Raw genomic sequence first — 18,783 nt, 5'->3', positions numbered from 1 at the left:
CAGGAATAAAAGAGAACTGTTATTACTTGTATGTATTACCTTTCACAGAGCATAGTAACTATCATATATAGACATAACACAAAAATATATCAATGCATTTCTTACCTCAAAGACATTCTCAACAGATTCAATCGGATACAGCATGAAGAACAATATTAAGGCATAAAGAGCCAATACAGAGATAACAAAAAAATCTAAAAAGGAAGAAACAGAACAGAAACTAGTAAGCAGTTTACCTGAATATCATGCAATGTATAAACTTTGGAAAAGCATATCTTCAATGTTAAAAGATTACAGAGACTTGAATGGAAATCCATCTGCTGTTTCAGTCAAGCCCTCCTTGGGCTTGACCGACAGATGTTTTTGTAAAACACAAAGCAAGACACCTGTCAGTCAAGCTCAGCGAGGTGTCAGCAGGTTTTTAGGGTATAGATTGAGGGCATCGCTGTATAGGGCTTTTGACCCTGAATGCATACATACCTCTTACTAGATAATTGACCCATCCAGTGCAGAGATATCAGTAAAAAAAAAAAAAAAGCCCATTGGGTATTCTTCTTGGCTGCTAGAGCCCAGCAAAGTTTGGTCCCTTCACCAGTAAGTCCCTCCTCCTTCCTGACTGATAGCTGCTAGGCTGTACTGTAACCCTTGCCTGCCCCCTGTAATCTAACAGCAGAGTTGTACACCTAGTGGGCTTAAAAGCCTAATTTGAATATTTTTAAATGATTATATCTTGGCACTCGAGCTGACAATGCACTAATAAGAGGTATGCACAGATTCAGGGTCAAACGCCTTTATACAGCCATGCCCTGACTTTTTACATAAAAACCTGCAACAAAATCAACCTTCAACAATATACACAGAAGGCTAGGACCATGCAGTCCTGTTTAACCCATTCAAGATGCAGGGAGCATGGGTACGCCCTTGCATCCTGGTACTTAACCTCTTAAGGACACAGGGCATACATGTATGCCCTGTGCCAGCTCCCCTTCTATGATGCGGGCTCAGCCGCTGGGACCTGTGTCTAATGCCGGATATCACCGATCACTCAATATGGAACACGTACAATTTTTGTAGCTGGGTTGGCGAAAAGGCTTTCCTTTTGAGAATACAACTGCCACAATGAGGTACTGGAAGCTGGACACAAAGAAGAGAGTGGTGTTTTCAAAGTTTTTGATGTTGTGTTCATCATGATGAGTGTCATTGTGAAAGTGCTCATCCATGGAGACATTACATGCGCTGAAACAGGGAAACAAAAGTAAGCATAAAATGATAAAGTAAACAATTTTGAGTAGTTCGTCAATTTAAGACTTCACTCACTCGGTGCTGGGGTTCCAGACCTCGTACCAAGGCTCCTGTTTTACAAGAAGGAAAGCCATGGCCTGGAAAGCCAAGCAAATTAGGATTTGGGAGAGGACCGAAAAGAGAAGGGATGCAGAGAGGAGACCAGAAGGAGGTCTTTGTGCAACCAAGTCTTTCCAAGCTGGGTTTAAACTCACTGCAAAAAAAAAAAAAAAAAAATTATCAAATCACATTTAATTTGAACTATAAAAGATCATATAAATATAGTAAAGCTGGTGTCACACTTAGCGGTTTTTGGAAAACTTCCACTTCAGTATTTTCAGGTCATTTTTTGAGCCAAAGCCAAAAAAAAGATTCTTGAAGGAAAAGAAAAAGTCCTTTCTTTATACTTCAAAGTCCTATTTTATTCACTCCTGGCTTTGGCTCAACCTGCATCAAAAACTGCAGTGCCTCTGCTCAGGAAATACAAGAAAATCTCCCAATAGTGGACACTTACAGGGGGGGGGGGGGGGGGGTGTCCGCTATAAAGGGGATTTCCCCTATTAGGAAAAATTGAAACACCTGTGCCACTTCCTTCTTCCCCCTTTATCCCCCCCGTGACATTTAATTTCCCCTTTATCCCTCCCCTCCCCCCCCCCCCCCCCGTGCCACATCATTCGCACCCCCACCATCCCCCTTGCCACTTTATTCCCCTTTCACAAATGATAAAGCCGTTAATTACCCAGTATCACATAATTTTCCCCTTCTCTCTGACCCAGTTATTCAGGCTCAGGTACAGGAGCTCAGTGTCTCAGCGGACTTGATTTCCTCTGCACTGCACTGACATCCTTCCACTCTGCGGCATGACGTCAGGGGTGTCACTTGCCAGTGCTGGCAGGCGCCACATCCATACAGTGCAAAGGCGGCCCTTTGGCATGGCAGGGCTGGCACATAAGCCTGGTTGTTCGCTATTGGGAGTGTGTTGCTCAGCATAGGTGGGTCCGTGTTCGCTATTTAGCGTGTCTGCTATTCACTCTATACATTAAGTCTTATGGGACTAAAAAAAAAAAACAAACAAAAATAAAACTCTCCGCTATTAGGAGGGAGATTTTACTGTAGTTGCCATGTCAGCTCCTTACAGTAGACTGGAATTGTGGAGGTCTCTTCAGTAGCTCTTTGGGGGCTTTACAGCTGCCTCCTTGAACAGAGTATTGTTGAACGCAAAATTTTTTGCGCTGGCTTTCCTGTCTGTGTGATGGCTTTCATACTTCTACAAAAAAAAAAAAAGTTGTTGTGAATAAGCCCCTCCCCTAATAAAAGTTTAAATCACCCCCATTTCTTAAATAAAATGTAATAAAAAACAAACAAACTAGTCGTATCGCCACGTGCGTAAATGTCCAAACTATTACAATATAATATTAGTTAAACCGCACGGCATACACGTAAAAAATACCAAAGTCCATAATTGTGTATTTCTGGTAACTTCATATACCATAAAAAAAATTATAAAAAGCGATCAAAAAAGTCCCATGAAAACAAAAATGGTACAGATAAAAACTACAGACCACAGGACAAAAATGAGCCCTCATATAGCCCCATATGCGGAAATATAGAAATGTTATAGGTGTCAATGTATAAATAAATGTGTTTGGTATTGGCGCGTGCATAATTGTCTGAACTATTAAAATATAACATTATATATCCCGTACGGTCAATGGCATTAACGTAAAAAAAAAAATATAAAACAACAGAATTGCGTTTTTTATGTTTCATAACCTCATATCCCAGAAAGAATGTAAAAAGCGTTCATATAATCCGATCAATACCAAAATGGTACCGATACAAACGGCAGACTACGGCACACAAAAATGAGTCCTCATACAGCCCAGTATACGGGGAAAAAATGAAATAAAAAGTTATAGGGGTCAGAATTATTATGATTTTTTTTTTATTAAAAAGATTAGAATTTTTTTAAATTAGTAAAACATGACAGAAACTAAACAAACTTGGTATTGGTGTAATCAACCAACCTAAAGTATCAAAATAACATGTAAGTTTACCAGAAGGTGAATGGAGTAAAAAAAAAAAAAAAAAAAAAAAAAAAAAAAAAGAAGAAGAAGAAGACCCCCAAATGTAAAAAAATTTTTTTTCAATTTCACCCTTACAAATATATATATTTTTTGGAGCATAAGTTATGGAAAAGTGAAAGGTGTCATTACAAAGTACAATTGGTCACACAAAAAACAAGCCCTTATATGGGTCTGTAGATGTAGAGTTATGGATATTATAGGGAGAGGAGGAAAAAACAAAAATGCAAAAACCAAATAAATAAACTTATTGAGACCTTATTTACATACTATTTTGGTTGAAATTATTTTGTGTACTAGGAAAAGTAGATTTTCATGAGGGACAAGTAGATTGTGCTCTGTTTTAATCCCTTGGAGAAGTATTTTTTTTATTTCCACACCCCTGTATGGAATCTCCGTAGGCAGCAGGTGCCAGCAGAACAAGCCAGAGCTAGGACAACTCAGAACATTGCCTCAGTGGAGCGTCTGCCATGGAAATTCCTTAGTGTGATTGGTGCAACCGAATGCCAACAATGAAAACAATGGGAGCAGAATTACACAAAAAAACACGTAGCGAGTATGGGCCCAGGCTGGCAGAATTTTTGGGATATTTTACACAACTGGCATGCTGCATATTTTCTGTAGGCAGTCCACATCGTACCAGCAGGTAAATTCACACTGGGGACTTTAAAATAAATTTTTTGTTTCTCAATCTACATATTTACACAATTTGGTGTGGCTATTCTGCTGCAGATTTTTCACAGAAAATAAGCAGCAGACCAATCCTGTGCAGAGCAACTAGAGATGAGCGAACTTACAGTAAATTCGATTCGTCACGAACTTCTCGGCTTGGCAGTTGATGACTTATCCTGCATAAATTAGTTCAGCTTTCAGGGGCTCCCGTTGGCTGGAAAAGGTGGATACAGTCCTAGGAGACTCTTTCCTAGGAATGTATCCACCTTTTCCAGCCCACGGGAGCACCTGAAGGCTGAACTAATTTACGCAGGATAAGTCATCAACTGCCGAGTCGAGAAGTTTGTGACGAATCAAATTTACTGTAAGTTCGCTCATCTCTAAAAGCAACCTTGACAAGCACCTCAATGAGTAGAACAGACTTGTTATGTATCTAAGAGTTCATGAGACAACCTCAAAACAACCCCAAAATTGGAGTGTCAAAAGTTTACATTTACAGAGATTACATTTTCTTTGTCTTTTTTCATCAGAACTGGGAAAAGATCCCCAGTCACAGAGCAGAACATAGTTACCTTTTTGTGGTTTATTTATATACAACATGCAAGTTAGGCCTCATGTACAGAAAACTAAAGCAAACCGGTTTAAATGCTTGCAATAAAAAATAAAATGTAGTTTCATTTTTTAGGAATAGTTTTAAGGATAAACAGTCCCACATATGGAATACATTCCGTCACTAAGCTCTCTCAAAAGAAAAAAAAAAACACGAGTAAAAAAAGATTGCCAGCATTATTAAATAAAGTCTAATTTCTTTTAGCCACATGAGTAATAATAAGAACAACTCCATTGAGACAGGGACTCCACAAAATCCCTGAAGGTGTCCTGTGGTATTTGGCACCAGAACAATAGGCAGCAGACCCTTTAACCCCTTAAAGCAGCTGCATTTTTGCAGATTATAAAACAAGTTTAGGGTCTGAGCTAACTTCGTAGATGGCAGGTGCCGGATCACAGGTGTCGCTCACGTCCGTTGCTCAATCGACACCCACACAGCATGATAACGGGGTGCAGATTGGTTACTATGGCAGCCTTTACTAGGCCTCTCTGCCTTTAATAGTAAGTCTGCCTCAGGCTGTACTAGCATAACACCAAGCTGAATGATCAATGCTCAAAGACTATGTAAATAGAAAAAAAAAATACCTACTTGTAAACACGACCACCAAGATTATTGCCAGGTCTATAAAAAGAAACTGGGAGTCTCCTAAATTGCTGAGAATCTGAAAGCAAAAGTAGTTTGAAAAAGGTCAAAAAGAGGCCAAAAACAAGCAAACTGTGACATTAAATTAACTACACACAGAAGTCCATTTGCTTGTTGGTCGCAGTGTCATGCTGCTTCCCAGCCATACTAGTTGTGGCAATGTCCCGCCTTGGCCAGTGATTGGCTGAGCGGAGCATGACACTGGGCCCTGAAATCATTCCGGTTCCAAGCGTGGCAAAATCGGACAGGAAGAGGGTTACAATAGATTGTACACAGACACACTATACATATAAATATACACACACATAAGGGGGGGATTCATCAATCTATATAGAGCATTTTTAAGTGTATTTTCTCACGCCAAATCTTGTGCAATTATATTTTCTGTGTTCTTTTTGTGCGTTTCTTTTGGTGGAACTTTTTCACCCTTCGGATTTACCGTAGAGCCATTTTTCCCGTAGACGTCGATTTACTAACTGCGTTTTTTTTTTTGGACGCACAAAAAGAACGCAAGTCTCTTTTTGCGCAAATATACACCATCTCGGAGGACACGTACCAAAGTGTCTATTTTGACACAGTAAGGACTGCAACTTCCATCATGGACAGACTCTGCCCATGATGGGAGTTGTAGTCCAGGTGTTGAGGTGCAGATCGCAGCAGGTCATTATCCAGAGACCCGCTGCGATCAGCATTTATTAACCATACAAGCCAGCGGTACATGCGGCTTCACTGCGCTGCCGCCGGCTCTTTTATACACTGTCATAATTCATAATCCCCGCCACAGGAACACGGGAGCTCTGATTGGTCAATAGCTATCCACCAATCAGAGCTCCCCTCTCCCAGCGGGGATTATAAATTATAAGAGCTGTATATAGGAGCTGGCGGCAACACAGTGTAGCCGCATGTACTGCTTGCTTGTATAGTTAATAAATGCGGATCGCAGGAGAGTGCTCTGCAGTGATTTGCCCTTGGACTTGGACTACTACTCGTATCATGGAACAGTCTGTCCCATGATGGGAGTAGTTGTAGTAGTGCAGCGCTGCTGAGGGATGGCACTTGCACATCCCCCGGCTGCGGGACTTTTAGGACTACTACTCCCATCATGGACAGATTCTGTCCATGATGGGAGTTATAGCCCAGGGGCTGAGGGGCAGATCGCACTGGGTCATTCTGCAGAGGCACGCTGCGATCCGCATTTATTAAGATAACAAGCTGGCAGTACATGTGTCTACAATGCACTGCCCGCCAGCTTCTATATACTCTGTCATAATTCATAATCCCCACCGCCGGGAGACGGGAGCTCTGATTGGTCAATAGCTAACCACCAGAGTTTCCGTGTTCCGGCGGGGATTATGAATTATGTCAGTGTATATAGGAGCACAGGAGCGCAGTGTAGCTGCATGTACCGCCGGCTTTTTAACTTAATTGCGGTTCGCATCAGATCATTCTCTGGAGATCTGTTGTGATCCACATTTATTAACTATACAAGCCGGCCTTACATGCGTCTACATCGCTCTGATTGGTGAATAGCTATTGACCAATCAGAGTTACTCTCTCCCGGCAGCGGGGATTATGAATTATTACAGTGTATATAGAAGCCGGCGGCAGCACAGTGTAGACGCATGTGCCGCCGGCTTGTTAACTTAAATGCAGATCGCAGCGGGTCTCTGCAGAATGACCCGGTGCGATCTGCACCTCAGCCTCTGGACTATAACTCCTATCATGGGCAGAGTCTGTACATGATGGGAGTAGTAGTCCTAAAAGTCCTGCAGCTGGGGGATGTGCAAGTGCCATTCATCAGCAGCGCTGCGGTACAACTACTCCCATCATGGAACAGGCTGTCCCATGATAGGAGTAGTAGTCCAAGGGCAGAGGGACAGATCTCTGTTCACATTATGCGTTTTGCATAATGGGAACAGAGCCTTTCTGGCAGTGTGTTCCCAAACAGGGAGACTCCGACTGTTGCTTAACCACAGCCCACCATGATGGGAGTTGTAGTTTAGCAACAATTGGAGGCTCCATGTTTAGGAACACGCTGCATTATGTGCGCTCTTCCCAGGGGAGAGCAAAAAAATGTACTAACCCATATTTCTTCTCATTTCAGATACATGAATGCGGAGGACTACGTCAGATTCGGTGGACTGCGCTGATGACCAGTTTTTTTTTTTTTTATTTCAATAAAATGGTTAAGGAGGGCTGTGGGGGAGTATTATTTTTTAAATAAAATTTTTCTTCAATGTGCCTTGTTTTTTTTATGATTAAATTTTCAGGGTTAATAGTGGAAGCTGTCTTATAGACGGAATAAATTACTAAGCTGGGGCTTAGCGTTAGCCCTAAAATCAGCTAGTGCTAAACCCCAATTATTACCTCGGTACCCACTGCCACAAGGGTGTCGGGAAGAGCCGGTACCAAAAGGCCTGGAGCGTCAAAAATGGCACTCCTGGGCCTAGGTGGTAACAGGCTGGTGTTAATTAGGCTGGGGAGGGCCAGTAACAATGGTAACGTCAGGCTTTTGATGCTTGGTTGGTATCTGGCTGATACAAAAAATAGGGGGAACCCTATGCATTTTTTTATTTTTTTTTTATAAATAAAAAGTGTTTCCTCATTTTTTCAGTATCGGCCAGATGCCAACCAAGCAGCAACAGCCAGACGTTATGAGGGTGAGCAAGGACCAATGTTACTGGCCCCCCCAGCCTAAATAACGCCAGCCTGTTACCACCTAGGCCCAGGAGCACCATTTTTTACGCTCCGGGCCTGTGGGTACCGGCTCTTCCCGGAACCCCTGTGGCGGTGGGAACCGGGGTAATAATTGGGGGTTAGCGCTAGCTGTTTTGGGAGATAACGCTAAGCCCTGGCCTAGTAACAGATTCTGTCTGCAGGACGTCTTCCACTACTAAGCCTGAAAATTCAATTATAAAAAAACAAAACATTGGAAAAAAAAATGTATTAAAAAAAAAAACAAAAACACTCCCCACAGCCCTCGTTAACCCTTTTATTGACATTTAAAATTCACGTTTACGTATCGAAATTTCGAAGAAAAAAAAAAAAAAAGTTTAGTACATTTTTGTTTCCACATACCAGCAAAAATGCAAGAAAAACAATGCAAGAAAAACTGACAAAACACAGGAAAAAGCTGGGACAGTTTTTCTGCAGTTTTTTTTATGATGGACAAACAACCTCAATGGAATCCTGGCCTCAAAGCAATAGAACAAAATCCCTATGTCCACTTTCCCTGTGAGGTAGAGAAGGAGTGTACGATAGAGCGAGGGGGGGCGTCTCTATATTTGCACAAGATTTATCAAAGGAGTGCACAGCCTTAGTAAATTCTGAGCAAGAGTGTACAATAGACAAGACGTGTAAAGGGGTAGAACTGTGTTTTAAACAGACACCTAATGATAAATCTCCCCCATACTGTATACGGTAACAAAAAAAAAAAATTCTAGACAACGGATATAAAGGTAAATGTATGTCCTGATGTGCTGGGACTTCGCACACCAGAACTTACATTTAGGTTATGTACATGACGCTCGCTGCATGCATGGCAGGTCCCGGTTGTAATCAGCAGCCAGGGACCCACCAGTAATGGCGGACATCAGCGACCGGGCTGAGGTCTGCCAAAAACACCTAAGATGCAGTGATCAATACAGATCACGGTATCTGTGGCAGTGCTGCACTTGTAATAGCTGAGGCACGACTGCGGAGCTCCGATCAACCAAGATGGCGGACAGAGGTTCCCTCACTTGCCTCCGCCGCTCTCCCAGGTTCGTCTTCTGATGAAGGCAGAAGATTGCCAATAATACTGATCAATGTTATGTATATTAGATTGCTATAGATAGTACCATGGGGGACATAAAAAGTAAAAAAAAAAATTTACATTTATTTCAAAAAAGTGTAAAAAATAAATTAATAAACATTTAGTATCTGCATGTGTAAATGTCTGAACTATTAAAATATAAAGTTAAAGGAAATTGTCACCAGTGTCACCTGCACTAACCTGTCTGTACCGATAACAACTGTACTCGCCTTGTCCCGTTCCATGGCGGGGATCTTCTGTAATTTCCTCCGTTAGCTCCAGTCCAGCAGCTGGCTTGGGGCACGGGTGGAGCTTACAGACGTCACCGCTGCTGCGAGACCCTGCAGAGAGCAGCAGCGGCTTGGGGCATAGGCAGAGCTTAGTGAAATCACCGATGCTGCTCCCTGCTGGGTCCCCGCTGTGAGAGAAAAGCAGCGGTGATGTCACTAAGCTCCGCCCGTGCCCCAAGCCGGGTGCCCAGAGTGGAGCAAAAAGAGGAAATTACCGTAGATCCCCGCCATGGAACAGGGCAAGGCGAGTACCGTTGTCATCAGTGTCACCTGCACTGTCAATAACGACAGGTTAGTGCAGGTTACGCTGGTGACATTTCCTTTTATGACGAAAAAAGGAGATTTTTTTTGTGCTTAACGTAAAATCTCTTTCTCGTAACCTTCATTGGGGGACACCTTACAGATGGGTATATGCTCTTGCCACTAGAAGGCGCTGACACTAGGAAGAAAAAAAAGTCGGCTCCTCCCTGGCAGGATATACCCCCCCCACTGGAAGTGAGGTATTCAGTTTTGTCACAAAACAGTAGGAGAAGCCAACATGACATGTCTGAAGGACCCTAGAAAGGAATCCCGGATAAACAACCCAAGAACCGGAAAAAGTAATCCGGAATAATGATGAAGAAATGGGTGGGTGCGGTGTCCCCCAATGAAGGCTACGTGAAAGATTTTACTGTAAGCACAAAAAAATCTCCTTTTCTCAGTCGCTCTTCATTGGGGGACACCTTACAGATGGGACGTACCAAAGCAGTGCCCTAGGGTGGGAAAAACCAACCACCAGGAAAAAAAAAAAAAAAAAAGTAATCCCGAGACTGAACTCCCGAGACCACAAGGCCTGCGGACGAGCCCCCAGGCCAGAGACAAACGAGGCCCAGAATAGAGCTCCCGGAAGATCTCCGGTCCGTGGAATGGACTAGGACACCAAAAGAAGGGAGCGTCCTTTGTAGACTCAAGACACCCGGTCCCTATAGGAGAGACCAGAAAGGGTCGACCAGGAAGCCAGATGGGCCGAAACCATCCCGGGAGCAGATAGGAAAAAGTCCCAGGAACACAACAGGGAGATCAATGTACACCTAATCGCCACAGGAGGTGTAGACCAGAAACTACAGGAAAAAAAAAAGAAAGACTGAATCTGCTCTAGGGAGGTCTGGTGCAGAGAACAAAGAACAGGACTGCTGCAGACCCAAAAAACCCTGACCCAGGGGCCCCCCATGAGCGCCTGGAAGGCGATAGTCACCGTTGTGGTGTAATCCGGAAGACCTGAACGCCCTCTATCTCGGGAGGACCTAGACCTTGAAGGAAAAAAGGAGTGGAAGGCCCGGAAAGAGGGAAATCCCGGATACCGGAGAGACAGACCTGGAAACTGAAGAGGTCAGCCATCTGGAAGAGGGACCTGTAATGGAACACTCACCCCTGAACAGACGTCCACGAAAACTCCACGGACAACAGAGGAGTTCAGGTCGGATCACTACACCTGCCCGAGACCTTAACCATCACTAAGGCCAAAGAAACCAGAAGAGCAGTCTGAAAGGAAGGCACGTCACAGAATCCTAGGACAGAGTCCAAGCCAAGGAGACCAACCGGTGTTGGACCCTAGAGGTCCGAGCGGACCAGAGCACTCCGGAGAAACATCCCCCAGAATGGAGGAGGGGGAAACAAATGAGCTCCTAATGGTGCTAAACCCCTGGGCTGCTGTCGCAGATGCAAGAGATGAGGGATGCATGTGGGGCAGGGAACATGCAGACCCAGAAGAGGTCCCATGAACCCATGGGCACACTGAGTTGAACTTCACATGGAGGGAGTCACCGGATTGTGGTCATGGAAGCGGCAGGAATGGGGGAGGTGACCTGGTGTATTCGAAAACCATGCAGGTACAGTCTGGCTACCTGCATAGAGACCATGGCCACACCGGGTCCCCCATCCAGAACCGCACACTAAAAGTGGGCTACGAGACTGAAGCCATAAGAACAGCAGGCATGTGGAGAGGAATCTGATAAAGTAGGAAACCCCACTAATCAGCATGCAGCACATTGCAGAGGGTTCACGGAGCAACATCACTCGGGGGACTACTCCGAAGCAGTGGGTTACAGGACCTTCCACCACACAGTGGGAAGTGTATGGTATTTGACCAGATGCAGCAGAAAACTACAGAGACAGCCGTCCGGCTGACAGGTGGAGGATTCCTGAGCACACAGGAAAACGTCTTTGAAACCTCCCCCAGACAGTGGGGCACAGGAGTGCGACCAAACTTATGGGCGACCCGGTGGTGTAGGAGACCATGCAGACAAAGACTGGCTGACTGTCAGTCGACCCTTGCCTGCAGGAACCCTCAGACAGTTGCACGCGGCAGCCCAGAGATGGGAGACCGACAGTCTGGCTAAATGAGTTCCCCTCTAGACGCTGGTGATAAGGGGACCAAGTCAGATAGCAATATCTGGGCCCCTTGATGCGTGTGGAAAGGCAGTGAAACCTAGAAACCAGAAATAGGATCCCGTCACTCTGGGTGGGTTGGGAGCCGTGGATTGTATCCCTTTTTGCCCAGCATAGGGTCCACAGGACACGCCAGGTCACTCCACCGGACACCACGCACTAGCAGAGAGATACCGGAACTGCAGCTATAGACACTTCAACCCTTGAAGAAGCAACAGGCAGCAGAAAAAACCATGCAGACAACTGTCTGGCTTACAGGTATCGGTCCATGTAGACAACAGTGCACTCCAGCGGTCACCTCGCACTAGTAGCGGAGTACCGGAAGTTCAGCCGCAGATTCTTCAGTCCTTGGAGAAGCAACAGGCAGCAGGGAAAACCATGCAGACCACTGTCTGGCTTACTGGTATGGGTCCATGTAGACAACAGTGCACTCTGGCAGTCGCCTCGCACTGATAGTGAGATGAGTGACAGGTGACACTACCGACTGGCCCAATGAGAGCAGGTGCAATCCATGGCCACGCAGGGACACCTTCACGGAGACCTCGCACTGGACGTGGAGATCTAGGACAGCAGCTGTGGATATGGCAGCCTGTGGAGGAGGGAAACATGTCATGACAACCGGTGGTAGAAGAGAAACAGTCCTGACTGTAACCGTGGTATACTTCCAAGGAAACATGAAATCCCTGGCACGACCTGCCACAGCGAGTCACGTACATCTCCCGACAGAGTGAGAAACCTGGTGAAATGAGGAATGCCAGAGGCATAACTCCACGACTCAATGCAGTGTGTCATATCAGGACCCACACAGGGTGATGGAGACAGGAAGGGGGCCCCCGTATACCCAGAGAAAAGGGCCCAACAGATTTTTTGGTGTACTGTACCCGAAGATACCACCATAGCGGTTCAATGCACAGGTGACGGAAGCAAGCTTCTACATCTTAGTCAAAAGGCCAGAAGCGATAGATAGCACAGGCTAATGCTGCAATTTTGTGTCCCCAGAAGTCACAAGGGGGCATGGAAAAAAAAGAAGGCACAATCTAATTATAGGCCACAAGAGGGCGAAGAGGGCGCCAACCACCACTAAATAGCTTTAAAGACTAGAAAAAGAGATACATTTTATATATATATATATGTATATATAAGTTAGAGAGTGCTTCCGACCTCCTGAAGGGGAAGAAGGTGGGGGCGACCGAGACCCCACCAGTGACACGCCCGCCAGCACTTGTGAGGCTGCGGGAGAGGAGAGAGACGGGTCCCGCTATGAGGGAGAAAGGACGGGGGCGGAGCAAAGCTGCGAGTCCCCGTCTATCCGGGGCGGGCGAGGTAGAGCAGTCCGGCCGGCTAGAAAAAGCACGGCCCCAAACATGCCTGGTAGAACTAAAGTCCCCTGCAGCGCCGGAGAGCTAGATACCGGGAGGAGGGGGCGGAGCTAAGCTCCGTAATGAAAGGAACAGATTCTCCCCTGTCGGCGCTCTGAAGGCAGTGCCGGCAGAGGGACTCCCAACAGCTCAAGTCCTTGTTCCTGCTCTGAACTCGGGAAGAAGGGGGCGGAGCTACCTGCCGCCATTATGGCTCCCGCCGGCCAGTACAGCACGGGAGGAGCAGAGAGCCGAGACTGTGGCTCAATAAGTACAGGGAGCTGCCGCAAAAGCCGGTGGCTGCCCTGAGACATAACATACAGGAGAGTTACAGTGAGAACCCAACCACAATAAAGCTCAGGCCAATGACCTCCTTAAACTGCCCCAAAAGACACACGGGTACAAATTAACCCCATAAATTCTGTGTAAGAAGGGGGAGGGGGGACATGCTCACCCGCTGGCTCCATATTCATATACTCACCTAGAGATGTCTTCAGCCAACTTTTCCGTCACCTGCATCACATCAGGCTGCAACAGCGGGACGAGCAGGGAAGATAGGGGGACCCGGACCCTAGGTGCAACCCCAGGCACTGGCCGTTGGTGGGAAGGGGTTAACTGTGCATTCATTAATGTCCCATGCCCCTTAGCCGCATATTGGGGGAACAGTTAGCGCCTTGCTCCTGAACCCCCACCTGAAAAAAAAAGGAAATAAAAAGGAGTAAAGAACCTAACTAAACAGCCCTTACTTCTTGCTTCCTGCTGACACTAGCTAAAACTGATTACCTCACTTCCAGTGAGCGGTATATCCTGCCAGGGAGGAGCCAACTTTTTTTCTTTCTAGTGTCAGCGCCTCCTAGTGGCATGAGCATATACCCATCTGTAATGTGTGCCCCAATGAAGAGCGACCGAGAAAAAAAAAATTAAAGGGGTACTCCGGTGGAAACCTTTTTTCTTTTAAATCAACTGGTGGCAGAAATGTAAACATATTGGTAAATTACTTCTATTAAAACAACTTAATCCTTCAAGTACTTATTAGCTGCTGAATGCTACAGAGGAAATTCCTTTCTTTTTGGAACACTGATGACATCACAAACACAGTGCTCTCTGCTGACATCTCTGTCCATTTTAGCAACCATGCATAGCAGATGCATAGCAGATGTATGCTAAGGGCAGCATGGTGGCTTAGTGGTTAGCACTGATGGGGCCTCGGGTTCAAATCCCACTAAGGACAACAATAAAGTGTTATTATTATTATAATAATGTCAGCAGCGAGAACTGTGGTCATGATGTCATCAGAGAGCATTCCAAAAAGAAAAGAATTTCCTCTGTAGTATTCAGCAGCTAACAAGTACAGGAAGGATTAAGATTTTTTAATAGAAGCAATTTACAAATATGTTTAACTTTCTGCCACCAGTTGATTTAAAAGAAAAAAGGTTTTCACCGGAGTACCCCTTTAAGAAATTGCTGCTTTTTGGCCGCATAACATCCCCAAAAAATGAAAAAGTGGTTGAAAAGTCACATACACAAAAGTGGTACCAATAAAAACTACAGATCATGACGCAAAAAAGTAGCCCTCATGCAGCCACGTAAACAAAAAAAAAAGTTTTAGGGGGTTATTTCACTGTGTAAAAACAAAACCCTCCTTTTCCATTTCCCCACAAAATAATATTTGGTTGTGCCGTACATTTTATAGTAGAAAAAAAAGTGTGTCACTACAAAGTACAATTGGTGCAAAAAATCAAAAAGTTATGGATTTTAGAAGGCAAGGAAGAAAAAACAAAAACTCAAAAATGAAATTAGCTTTGCTTTGGGGTACTACGCCCCTAGACATCTCCAATGGATAGGAGATAAGCTGTCTGATCGCAGGGGGGGTCTTGCCGCTGGGAACCCCTGCGTTCTCTGCTGTGGCATCCCAGTCATCCGATGCACGGAGCGAACAACCACACCTCCCCTCGTGGCGTCACACCCAACCTCTCAATGCAAGTCTATGAGAGGGGAGACGTAATACCTGGCACGCCCCCTCCCATAGACTTGCATTGAGGCGGTGTGGAGTGACATCACAAGGGGTCGTGGCAGTGACGTCACGAGTCTCCGCCACCGCAGCCGGTGTTCTAAACTAACGTCGGGTGCTGCAGATAGATTGCGGACCCCCATGATTAGACATTTCATCCCCTATCCTTTGGATAGGAGATAAGATGTCTAGGGGGCGGAGTACCCCTTTAAGGGGGAATTTATTAATGCTTGATAACTGAAAAAAATTTTTGTGCAAAAAAAAAAAAAGTTGCAAGCTTTTCTGCCAAAATAAGGTTTGTATATATCCAGGATTTTTTTTTTACTCTTTAATGAAAACTTTGAGCCTTAACACCCCACAGGTGTTTGACAAATTTCCGGTAAATTTGGACGTGAAAATGAAGAATTAGATTTTTTCACTAAAATGCTGGTGTTACCCCAAATTTTTCAATTTCACAAGGGGCAATAGGAGAAAAAGCCTCCCAAAAGCTATATTCACCTGCATCACGTCAGGCTGAGACAGCGGGACGAGCAGGGAAAATAGGGGGACCTGGACCCAAGGTGCAACCCCAGGTGCTGGCCATTTGCGGGAAGGGGTTAACACTGCATGCTTTATGCCCTGTGCCCCTTAGCTGCATATGTGGGAACAGGCAGCGCCCTGCTCCTGAACCCTCACCTAAAAACAAGAAAATAAAAAGGAGAAAAGAACCTAAAAACAGGCCCTAGCTTTAAAATAAAAAAGAAGACCAGGTCTGGGAGAATACCAGACCTGTGTCTGCCTCCTACTAACACTAAGTTAAATATGGATTAGCTCAGGATCAGTAGGTGGGGTATTCCGTGAGGGGTTTAGTTTCCAAAAAGGTATTCCAGGTGTTTTTTTATTTTTTTTTGCTGTTCTGGCCCCATAGGGGCTTCCTAAATGCAACATGCCCCCCAAAAACCATTTCAGCAAAATTTGCTTTCCAAAACCAAATGTGACTCCTATTCTTCTGAGCATTATAGTGGGCCACCGGAGTTGGAATTCTGTACTGTACGCTGTATCCCTATGCCCAGGCTGCAAAAGAGAAACAAAATTAACTTTAACTCACCATCCCTCGTTGGAGAGCCGTCAGCCTATCACCGGCCGCAGCGATGTTCCGCCTCGGCCGGTGATAGGTTAAGCGCACTGTCATGTAAGAAGCCGGTTTCTTACATGACAGTGCGCTCTATCACCGGCCGAGGCAGAACATCGCTGCTGATAGGCTGACGGCTCTGAGATGTTCCTGCCCCCAGGAAGCAGGTGAGGCCGGTACCGGGCCGACAGTAGGTGAGTTAAAGTAAATTTTGTTTATCTTTTGCAGCCCGGGCATAGGGATACAGCTTACAGTACAGAGTTCCAGCGCCGGCTGCCTGCAACAAACAGGAGGACCGGGAGGGCAGCGCTTGCGGGTGACATGTGATTAGTTACCCGACAGGGACAGCGCAGCGCTGATAATTGGGGGGCGAAGCAGAACAGCGTTCGTGGGTCACATGATTTTTTTTTTTTTGGGGGGGGGGGTGCGGGGGTTGGTGAGGAGAGAAATACCGTAATATACTGTGGAACCACCATAAGTTACAAAGATAACGTGATACACATTTTTGGTCATACCGCCCAGCTCTATGCTCTACTATCAATGCTCTGGCAAAGGCTGCGGCCTATAAGTTCATCCCCCCTTAGTCGATAACTCCGCCTCTTAATATTTATCCTCTTCCTCAGCACGTCTGGAAAGAGGGCAGAATTATCATCCATAGCAGGTGGGTAAGGGTTGAATCTGCATCACCCACACGCTTACCCTGTAGATTCAGGTTAGTGCGGGTGATGCTGCTTTCAGATTCCCTTTAAACTTATTCAGACACCTCAACTATTTGTTACTAAAAAAAAATAACACATTTGGGGGGAAATTATTGTCGGCATTTCATACACTGGTCTTAAAATGTGTTAGGAACACCTGCGTCAGATCTATTAAGAGGCCTAGCTTCTTAAATTAGGTGAACCTTTCTTCCTCCCAAAATGTCAGTCTTTGATATTTATTGTAGCTAAGAGCTGGAGTTGATTTCTGACATTACTTATGGCAATTTCTGTCATCTTCCCACCTGCGGTGCAACGCCCACTTAAAGGAAATCTGTCATCAGAATCACCTGCACTAAACCTGTTACACAGGCTTGTAGTGCGGGTGATCCTGATTAAAACGCTCCTCCTTACCTGGTTAAAAATGGTTCAGCGGTTCTTCAGATATCTTTATTTTTAGTTTTCTGTTATTCCCTGGCTTGGGACTCAGTGGGAGGTGTTATCATCTGGTACTCTGCCACACGTCATTCTAGCTGGGCGGAGCTACCGCCCGGCTCATGAATATTCATGAACGTATCCTCGTGGTCTAACTCCTTTTTCTAGGTCTGGTGCATGAGGATAAGGTCATGAATATTCATGAGCCGGGCGGCAGCTCCACCCAGCTAGAATGACGTTTAGCCGAGTCCCAGATGATAACACCTCCCACTGAGTCCCAAGCCAGGGAATAACAGAAAACTAAAAATAAAGATATCTGAAGAAGCGCTGAACCATTTTTAACCAGGTAAGGAGCGTTTTAATCAGGATCACCCGGACTACAAGCCTGTGTAACAGGTTTAGTGCGGGTGATTCTGATGACATTTCCTTTAAGAGAAAAAATATATATAAAAAAAATAAATAGTGGCAGCATAGGAGGGAGAAAATTAGCAAAATTTAGCACAAACTACAGCTTACAATAAAAGTAAATCCCCCCAAAAAGACTTAATAAAATGTACTATTTAATTTTGACAAAACATCCACATAACTTAGTAAAATATACAGTTTATGGTGAACAGGTCACCAAGACAGCCCTATTAATTAAAGGAGATATGTATGATACAGTAGAAATCACATTAGAATCTCATGGTTACGTTCCCTTGGTGCATTATATACTATAATATAAGTAGGAGTAAATATAATGTGACTATAAGTAAGGGCAAATATATTGTGAATACATTAATAACTGCAATAAATACTTACAGAATACAGAAGCACAACTGTGAAGTACTGGATAATACTGTATAGAGCCATGAACTTAAACACACAGAAAGATGTTACTAATGCTGCACGTCCTTCTCTGCAAGAAGAGAAAAGAGCAAAAATTAGAGAAACATTTCAGTTACACCTGTGCACTATCTTTTTTATTCTTTCTAAATGTAAAATTAAGCAACTGTCTAGAAAGTAATTCATAATTTTTCCACCATTTTGCTACTGTAGCGTATTTGCAACTTATGTACATAGCCAGCTGTGCTGCTGCTTCAGAGACAGATACAGCACACTGATCTTGGTGCCTCACATTTCAATTTTTTAAGCAGAAAATAATTCATGTCAGGACCTACCAGTGACCTCAATGGGGCTTTGATTGCAGGCAGAATTTTCACTTTAAAATTCTGCTTCAAATTACTAGTGTGCCATGGTTTTTGCATAGAGAAGCAGAGGAAATTCAGTAAATGAATTTCTGTTGTGTGAAGGGCCCCTTACACTAATAGATGCCATCAGGGAGTGGAAGAGGTTGTACTTGGCACAGGGGTGTCAAACTGGTGGCCCACCAGA

General features: G+C 44.8%; 1 protein-coding gene across 4 annotated transcripts in view; it reads right to left on the bottom strand.

The window, feature by feature from the left end:
* ATP13A3 (ATPase 13A3) overlaps positions 1-18,783 on the bottom strand; it is a 161,557-nt gene that overhangs the window by 20,637 nt on the left and 122,137 nt on the right. For 3 of the 4 annotated variants that reach the window (XM_056565389.1, XM_056565391.1, XM_056565388.1), the window contains exons 26-30: positions 18,211-18,307; positions 5,236-5,308; positions 1,318-1,495; positions 1,064-1,236; positions 106-194 (exon numbers count right to left, since the gene is read on the bottom strand). In XM_056565389.1, the coding sequence (XP_056421364.1) occupies positions 106-194; positions 1,064-1,236; positions 1,318-1,495; positions 5,236-5,308; positions 18,211-18,307 (610 nt within the window). Of the gene's footprint in view, positions 1-105; positions 195-1,063; positions 1,237-1,317; positions 1,496-2,436; positions 2,549-5,235; positions 5,309-18,210; positions 18,308-18,783 lie in introns of those variants that run through there. The other variant, XM_056565390.1, reaches the window with a different exon arrangement.

Source organism: Hyla sarda, chromosome 3, assembly GCF_029499605.1.
Source record: "Hyla sarda isolate aHylSar1 chromosome 3, aHylSar1.hap1, whole genome shotgun sequence".
NCBI lineage: Eukaryota > Metazoa > Chordata > Amphibia > Anura > Hylidae > Hyla > Hyla sarda.
The sequence above is the reverse complement of the archived record's forward strand: the minus strand, read 5'-3'. Positions and strand labels throughout refer to the sequence as shown.